Raw genomic sequence first — 9,505 nt, forward strand, 5'->3', positions numbered from 1 at the left:
CCAGGGTGGAAGAAAAAGCAAAGCTAATGCCGAGGAGCCCTGCCCTTTGAACGAGCCTGAATAATGGATACCAACCTTCTCACTACATACTACAGTGTAATGTGCTTTGGTAGTTCTGTTGCTGTGACTTCGGTACCTTTCGAGCAAATGTTATATGTGTGTAGATATCAGAACCAGACAAGTTGTGAATAGATCCGTATGGAATATGGTTTGCAGGCAAGTGTCGGCAAACGAAGATGCAATTGTCCCTATCTCTCTCTATCCATCTCTCTCCCTCTCACTGTCTCTCTCAGCTCAACTTAATTGTCTCATTTGGCTTACCTACTGACTGTAATATCTACAAGGTTAGTTATTTACACCACAAAAACAACAAACATTCTGATTTAATCTTTGCCCGTATTTGAACCACGAGAGGCTTTATTCGTGTCACAAAATTTTATCAGTCACTAGAAATCTTCGTTTGGAGGTCGCTTTTCAGGAACGACTTGTCTTCGATGACGACTTGCAGGGCCACCTCTACCTTGCCAGCAACGGTCTCTATCGTCTGCCACTGCTGTGGGTTGAGGTCGATCCCTTTCTTGCCAGGCAAGACTCTTCTGGGTACTGAGTCTGGACGGGGTCTGAAGAATTCGCTTAGGGCCACGACCGGGTCTCCTCCTCCACAATGGCGTACCGTAGGTGTCCCAAGTCGGCATGGTGGCAAGGGTGCACTGCAGCATGTAGCACTAACCTTGTAGATGACATACCTGGCAAGTCGCGTCTTAGAGCCCATCACTGATCGGGGGTCAGGGCCAATCCTCTCTTACAAGCCCCCCACACATCCTCCTGTTCGGGATGTGCCTGATAGAATTGCCGCACGGACAGCACGGCCTTCCCGTTGAAGCGACCGACGGTGACGAAGACGTTTTGCCCAATGGGAAACCTGATTTTCAACACGCCATTCCCGTCGTCTATCTGGAGTTTCGGCTTCGATCCGTCGCTCATGCCATCCATCTGTGTACCCTTCTTGCTTTGTGTTAAGGGGACAGCGGGATTGCCTGATGGGGGATTGGAATCGGTGCGGAGACAAGCACAAACGCGGTCCATGATCATAATATTGGGTACTTTTAAAATTTAAAAAATGAGAATATTGTGCCTGATGTGATCAATATCAATCGTTGCAAAATGCACAGATTGGGTGCATTTCTAGCCTTAAGTCACCGCCCTGTATATTAATCTAATTTAAGTCGTCTGATAGCTTCAACAACTTGGTCCATTGTTTGTTCGAAGCAGTCCCCATCGATGTCCATCGATTCATCTTCAGGTAGGTTGTTGTTCTCTGTGATCATATCAAAGCTCATGTTTGGATTAGTTTTTGGTCCGACATTCAAACTTAGTCGACGCCTCTTGGCTGGCGGCTCACAATCCTTATCGTATGGAGGCTTTCGTTTTGAAGCTTTAACAACTTTATCCATAGTAATGTGCTATGGTAGTTGTGTCTGTGACTTCAGTACCCTTGTTGAGACGGTTATGTGTTAATATCCGCACGCGTGTGGATATCACAACTAGAGAAGTTGTGGATAGATCCGTATGAAATATGCTATGTAGTCAGGTGTCGGCAACACGAAGTTCGATTATGGACCTCACCATATACATGTATTCGCAATGAAGGACCGTCAGTAATGTAAGATTACCATTGCAGCCTTATTTATAAGGCTCAGGATATGCAAATTTATGTAAATATCAGGATTCAAGTTCCTTACATTTTGATTGGTCGAGAAGCTTTGGGTAGAAACTCGTTCTAACCGGATCTATAGAAAACTAGATCTAACCAGTTTTACTATTTTTAGACGGGCCTTTTTTTGACGGCAACCACAACATAACCGTTACGGCTTTATCATCTCTTATCTCTCGGTTTTCATATATATACTCTTTGAAATTACACGATTCCATCAAGCTTATGCAAAACTTATGAGAAGGCCAGAGCTCTCCAAGACCCACAATCGGGGTCCCGCCTAAGATCTCCACGACAGCGTGCAGTAGACCCTTTAGGTGTACTACTGGCGACACTTGATCCAGTGTAATACGCTTTGGCAGTTCTGTGTCTATGACTACGGTACCTTTCTGGAGAAACTCTACTACTACTACTGCCTTACTACTACGACAATTCAAGTTTATGTTTTAACTCACTGCCTGGATGTCTAAGCTTTATCGGAAAAGTTACTCGAGCAACTGGTCACTTACAGTTTATGTTTTATGCGCTACGTTACAACAAAAGATGCTTGTCCAAATGCTTCAAGCGTTTGTAAAGTGTGAGACGTTTGCCGACAGAAAAGTGCATCTGTTGCTTATGAGAAGACCAGGGTAGACGAACAAAGCAAAGCTAATGCCGCCGTAATGCGCCCTAGCCCTGACTATTGACCGAGCCTGAAAAATGGATAGCAGCCTGCTCACTACATACTACTACTGTACTACTACGACAATTCAAGTTTATGTTTTAACTCACTGCCTGGATGTCTAAGCTTTATCGGAAAAGTTTCTCGAGCAACTGGGCAGTTCCAGCTTATGTTTTATGCGCTACGTTACAACAAAAGATGCTTGTCCAAATGCTTCAAACGTTTGTAAAGTGTGAGACGTTTGCCGACAGAAAAGTGCATCTGTTGCTTATGAGAAGACCAGGGTAGACGAACAAAGCAAAGCTAATGCCGCCGTAATGCGCCCTGACTATTGACCGAGCCTGAAAAATGGATAGCAACCTGCTCACTACATACTACTGTACTACTACGACAATTCAAGTTTATGTTTTAACTCACTGCCTGGATGTCTACGCTTTATCGGAAAAGATACTCGAGCAACTGGGCAGTTCCAGCTTATGTTTTATGCGCTACGTTACAACAAAAGATGCTTGTCCAAATGCTTCAAACGTTTGTAAAGTGTGAGACGTTTGCCGACAGAAAAGTGCATCTGTTGCTTATGAGAAGACCAGGGTAGACGAACAAAGCAAAGCTAATGCCGCCGTAATGCGCCCTGACTATTGACCGAGCCTGAAAAATGGATAGCAACCTGCTCACTACATACTACTGTACTACTACGACAATTCAAGTTTATGTTTTAACTCACTGCCTGGATGTCTACGCTTTATCGGAAAAGTTAATCGAGCAACTGGGCAGTTCCAGCTTATGTTTTATGCGCTACGTTACAACAAAAGATGCTTGTCCAAATGCTTCAAACGTTTGTATAGTGTGAGACGTTTGCCGACAGAAAAGTGCATCTGTTGCTTATGAGAAGACCAGGGTAGACGAACAAAGCAAAGCTAATGCCGCCGTAATGCGCCCTGACTATTGACCGAGCCTGAAAAATGGATAGCAACCTGCTCACTACATACTACTGTACTACTACGACAATTCAAGTTTATGTTTTAACTCACTGCCTGGATGTCTAAGCTTTATCGGAAAAGTTACTCGAGCAACTGGGCAGTTCCAGTTTATGTTTTATGCGTTACGTTACAACAAAAGATGCTTGTCCAAATGCTTCAAACGTTTGTAAAGTGTGAGACGTTTGCCGACAGAAAAGTGCATCTGTTGCTTATGAGAAGACCAGGGTAGACGAACAAAGCAAAGCTAATGCCGCCGTAATGCGCCCTGACTATTGACCGAGCCTGAAAAATGGATAGCAGCCTGCTCACTACGGCAGTTCCAGTTTATGTTTTATGCGTTACGTTACAACAAAAGATGCTTGTCCAAATGCTTCAAACGTTTGTAAAGTGTGAGACGTTTGCCGACAGAAAAGTGCATCTGTTGCTTATGAGAAGACCAGGGTAGACGAACAAAGCAAAGCTAATGCCGCCGTAATGCGCCCTGACTATTGACCGAGCCTGAAAAATGGATAGCAGCCTGCTCACTACATACTACTGTTGCTTATGAGAAGACCAGGGTAGACGAACAAAGCAAAGCTAATGCCGCCGTAATGCGCCCTGACTATTGACCGAGCCTGAAAAATGGATAGCAGCCTGCTCACTACATACTATTGACCGAGCCTGAAAAATGGATAGCAGCCTGCTCACTACATACTACTGTTGCTTATGAGAAGACCAGGGTAGACGAACAAAGCAAAGCTAATGCCGCCGTAATGCGCCCTGACTATTGACCGAGCCTGAAAAATGGATAGCAGCCTGCTCACTACATACTACTGTTGCTTATGAGAAGACCAGGGTAGACGAACAAAGCAAAGCTAATGCCCCCGTGATGCGCCCTGACTATTGACTGAGCCTGAAAAATGGATAGCAGCCTGCTCACTGTTACAACAAAAGATGCTTGTCCAAATGCTTCAAACGTTTGTAAAGTGTGAGACGTTTGCCGACAGAAAAGTGCATCTGTTGCTTATGAGAAGACCAGGGTAGACGAACAAAGCAAAGCTAATGCCGCCGTAATGCGCCCTAACTATTGACCGAGCCTGAAAAATGGATAGCAGCCTGCTCACTACATACTACGACTAAGATTGAATGTCAGACCAAAGACTAATCCAAACATGAGCTTTGATATGATCACAGAGAACAACATCGTACCTGAAGATGAATCGATGGACATCGATGGGGACTGCTTCGAACAAACAATGGATCAAGTTGTTGAAGCTATCAGACGACTTAAATTAGATTAATATACAGAGCGGTGACTTAAGCCTAGAAATGCACCCAATCTGTACATTTTGCAACGGTTGATATCACATCAGGCACAATATTGTCATTTCTAAATTTTTAAAAGTAACTAATAGTATAATCATGGACCTCGTTTGTGCTCGTCTGTGCACCGATTCCAATTCCTCATCAGGCAATCCCGCTTCCCCCTCGATACACAGCAAGAAGAGTTCACTGATAGACGGCATGAACGACGGATCGAAGCCAAAGATCCAAATAGACGAGAATGGGGTGTTGGAAATAAGGTTTCCTCATTGGGCAAAACGTCTTCGTCACCGTCGGTCGCTTCAACGGGAAGGCCGTGCTGTCCGTGCGGCAATTCTATCAGCCACATCCCGAACAGGAGGACGTGGTGTGGAGGGCTTGTAAGAGAGATTGGCCCTGACCCCCGATCAGTGGTGGGCTCTAAGACGCGACTTGCCAAGTATGTCATCGGCCCTGCTGCAGTGTACTCTTGCCACCATGCCGTACAACACAGGGACAGTCGCCCCCGCCGGTTCGACTTGGGACACCTACGGTACGCCATTGTGGAGGAGGGGACCCGGTCGTGGCCCTAAGCGAATTCTTCAGACCCCGTCCAGACTCAGTACCCAAAAGAGTCTTGCCCGGCAAGAAAGGGATCAACCGCAAACCCCACCAGTTCCCAGTTCCAGACGACATTGACCGTTGCTTGCAAGGTAGAAGTGGCCCTGCAAGTCGTCATCGAAGACAAGTCGTTCCTGACCAGCGACCTCCAAACGAAGATTTCTAGTGACTGATAAAATTTTGTGACACAAATAAAGCCTCTCGTAGTTCGAATACGGGCAAAGATTACACCAGAATGTGTTTGTTGTTTTGGGGTATGAATAAAGACCCTTGAAGATACTAGAATCTTAGACAGTAGGTATGCCAACTAAGATACTTTAGTTGAGAGAGAGAAAGGCCAGGTACTGCTCTTCTGCAATGCGTCTGTCTGGATCTTTTCACCTGGGCCAGCCGCTCGTCTGTTGTTTAAAGTTGAGCCAGCAGTCAATGTATTTTCGGAACAGACCCATTGAAATGATGCTCTTCGTACTTTTCAAGGATGCGGTAACCGTTCCGTCTGGCCTCCTCCAGTTTCTAGGAAGGCCCGATCGTCGTCCGAGTGAGGCCAGGGTGGCTTTTGCCGATTAGCGGCACACGTTCTGTGCAAGTGAAACAACAACATGTGGCCCGGTAAGTCCGGTAACACGGGATGGAACGATCGTTACGAGTACTTTAAATTTCTCGATGCCGGAACAGTTGCTTAGGTCCTCGAAATTGTCAAGAATAACGTCGGGGTGACCTTTAGGATATTGCCGTTATTTGTTGGTTCAAGGATACAGTCCACATACTCAATAGTTTCGTCGTGACATTCGTCGCTCCTTGGCCTCATTCTCTCTGTAATGGGAGTCGACTTTCTTGTCCTCGGCTTCCCTCCATATCCCACCAACTAGGTTGTGCCCCCTGCTCGGTAGATATACAGTATATGGTTGATGCAAGCTCCAATGTAGTGTCCGTCTTCTCGCAGGGCTTCATTCATGTATTCATGCATGTGGGCCTCTAAGAGAGTACAGTCGAAAAAAGATGCGTGTTAATAGTTTTTAACATTGTTTCATTTATATAGGTTATCATATGCAAATATCCATCAAAATTAATGCAAAAAGTAGGATTAAGGTTGCTTGCATTATGATTGGTCGACAGGCAGCTCACACTGGTCTCTGATTGGCTCATAAACTTCCATTCTGATTGGCCTGTCGGCTTATAATCTACCAATAAGTGAGAAGTCAAGCTAATCGTATCGGACGTGATAGAAAACAGTACTTCAAAAGATTTCTGCAATCATTCTGTTGCACAAACTTTATATTGAGGGGTGACTTCATCATCAGTTAACTGCTGTTTTCTACCACGTCCGATAGACTGAACAACACGTGCTGCCTCTAGACCAATCAAAGTGTAAGGAACTTGAATCCTATTATTTACATAAATTTGTATATTCCAAGCTTACAAATAAGGCTGCAATGATAATCTTACATTACTGACGGTCGTCAGGTGTCGACAAAACCATATATTCGCAATGAAGGCATTGCGAATATATGGTTTTGTCGACACCTGACTACATACCATATATTATACGGATCCACAACTTCTCTAGTTGTGATATCTACACACGTGCGGATATCAACACATAACCTTCTCTACAAGGGTACTGAAGTCACAGACACAACTGCCATAGAACATTACTATGGATAAAGTTGTTAAAGCTTCAAAACGAAAGCGAAGGCCTCCATACAATAAGGATTGTGAGCCGCCAGCCAAGAGGCGTCGACTAAGTTTGAATGTCGGACCAATGACCAATCCAAACATGAGCTGTAATATCATCACAGAGAACAACAGCCTACCTGATGATGAATTGATGGACATCGATGGAGACTGCTTCGAACAAACAATGGATCAAGTTGTTGAAACTCTCAGACGACTTAAATTAGATTAATATACAAGGCGGTGACTTAAGCCTAGAAATGCACCCAATCTGTATCAGCCACAATATTCTTTTTTTTAATTTTAAAAGTAACCAATAATATAATCATGGACCGCGTTTGTGCTCGTCTTTGCACCGATTCCAATTCCCCATCAGGTAATCCCGCTGTCCCCTTGATACACAGCAAGAAGGGTACACAGATGGACCGTATAAACGACGGATCGAAGCCGAAGATCCAGATAGACGACGGGAATGGCGTGTTGGAAATTAGGTTTCCCATAGGGGAAAACGTCTTCGCCACCGTCGGCCGCTTCAACGGGAAGGCCGTGCTGTCCGTGCGGCAATTCTATCAGCCACATCCCGAACAGGAGGACGTGGTGTGGAGGGCTTGTAAGAGAGATTGGCCCTGACCCCCGATCAGTGGTGGGCTCTAAGACGCGACTTGCCAAGTATGTCATCGGCCCTGCTGCAGTGTACCCTTGCCACCATGCCGTACAACACAGGGACAGTCGACCCCGCCGGTTCGACTTGAGAAACCTACGGTATGCCATTGTGGAGATCTTCAGAGGAGATTCGGTCTTGGCCCTACGTGAAGTCTCCAGACCCCGTTCAGACTTAGACCGAACAGAATCTTGCCCGGCAATAAAGGAATCAACCTCAACCCACAGCAGTGGCAGACGATAGAGACCGTTTCTGGCAAGGTAGCAGTGGCCCTGCGAGTCGTCATCGAAGACAAGTCGTTTTTTTCATATAACGTTACTGATTTCTGATGTACACGTTATCCTATGAGGTACTCCCTTTGGTCTACGAGGGGGAGCGGTTTCGTGAAATGGGTACTGAGCATCTTCGTCCATGTCCGGTACGGGCGCTTTGGAAAGGAAGACAGGGTTCGACATTCACTATACCTCGAGTTTCACGCTATGCGTACAAACCCATTCATTACCATCTCATATCCCAACACATGCACTCATACTGTATTTAGCTTGTACCAGAATTAAACGAAACTCACCATAAAAGTCTTTCATTCATCCATTTATTCATTCATTCATTTATTCATTCATTCAATAACACCAAACACAATCAAGCTGGTTCTTATACTGTGGTTGTTCCTTTGCAAAGTTTTTGTTAGAACCTGCCCTGGTAGAAAACGACGATGGTGTTAGGCGGTTCCTGGACAGCATCGAGGACGTGGACATCATGGAACAGGCACGCCAGCAGCGTCCCAACAGCAAGTCGGTCCTGCACAAGATGGTGAACGTGACGTTTTACGTCAACAAAATCAAAGGCCATCCCATCGGTGCGCCCCAGACAGTGCAGGACTACATCAACAAGAGTAGGTCAATCATCGCCCTACTGGGGGACAGACATGGCCCTTACACCGACAAGCTCTGATTCTTCCGGTGCCTGGCACTCCATCGCAACTACGACGACCGCACCAAACTGGAAAGACCGACAAAGAAGCTCTTCAGTAAGTACCTGGCGTGCGTGGGCAAGACGGCCAAACACTTCAAAGGCGTGTCCCTCAAAAACCTGGACGAGCTAGAAACTTTATTTGAGGTCGACATTTACGTCTATGCCCTTCGGCCCAGCGATGAAGAGGACGCAGGAGGCAACGATTTCTTCGCGGAACTGGTGAGGCGTCCCCTGTCGACGTACAAGAACAAAATGTACCTGAATCTCTACAAGGAACATTTTTCTTACATCAAAAACTTCCAAACCTACGCAAAATCCTTTGGTTGTCCGCGATGTGGAAAGAGGTGGCGGCGCAGCGGCAACTGCGAACGCCACATGCGCACGTGCGACGGTCAGGTGAAAAGGGAATACCCAGGGGGCGCCTACCGTCTACCACAGACCGTCTTCGAGAAACTGAAGGACGAAGGGATCGAAGTCCCCGAGGAAGATCAGTACTACCCTTACCGCGCCTGCTTCGACATAGAATGCCTCCTGAAACCGCTGAACGGTGACAAGACCAACAAGCTCCAGTGGGAGGCCGTTCACGAATTGCTGAGCGTTAGCGTGGCCAGTAACGTGCCGAAATATGAACATCCAAAATGTTTCGTGTCCGAAGGCGACCCGACAAAAGTGGCCGAAATCTTGTTGGCCTACCTGCAGGAAGTCAGTCGTAAGGCGTACGCCCTTCTGTCGGACAAGTTCGCCTGGGTCGTGGAGAAGATGGAGGCCATCAGGGAAAATGACTTGAAGCGAGAAGAAGCGGAAGGAGAAGAAACAGAAGAAGAAGAAGCAAAGAGAGAAGGAGAAGCGGAGGAAGAAGAAGAAGCGGAGGAAGAAGAAACAGAAGGAGAAGAAACGGAGGGAGATATATTTCTTAATTGAACGCAACTTCTGTGGCAAAG

At 46.1% G+C, this 9,505-nt stretch overlaps 1 protein-coding gene across 1 annotated transcript; it reads right to left on the reverse strand.

Moving 5' to 3' along the window:
* Nucleotides 1-439: 439 nt before the first annotated feature.
* On the reverse strand, nucleotides 440-993 carry LOC136432064 (activated RNA polymerase II transcriptional coactivator p15-like). The gene is made up of 2 exons (XM_066423082.1): nucleotides 807-993; nucleotides 440-609 (listed from the first exon to the last, which is right to left on the reverse strand). The coding sequence occupies exons 1-2, from the start codon at nucleotides 991-993 to the stop codon at nucleotides 440-442; spliced, it is 357 nt and encodes a 118-aa protein (XP_066279179.1).
* Nucleotides 994-9,505: the final 8,512 nt, after the last annotated feature.

The sequence above is a fragment of the Branchiostoma lanceolatum genome, chromosome 4 (assembly GCF_035083965.1).
Source record: "Branchiostoma lanceolatum isolate klBraLanc5 chromosome 4, klBraLanc5.hap2, whole genome shotgun sequence".
In the NCBI taxonomy this organism is placed as follows: domain Eukaryota; kingdom Metazoa; phylum Chordata; class Leptocardii; order Amphioxiformes; family Branchiostomatidae; genus Branchiostoma; species Branchiostoma lanceolatum.

Coding starts and splice junctions, on each gene's coding strand:
- LOC136432064 (XM_066423082.1), bottom strand. CDS start 993: ATGGATGGCATGAGCGACGGATCGAAGCCGAAACTCCAGATAGACGAC. Junction 610..806: donor GGAGGATGTGTGGGGGGCTT/GTAAGAGAGGAT, acceptor GACCCCGTCCAG/ACTCAGTACCCAGAAGAGTC.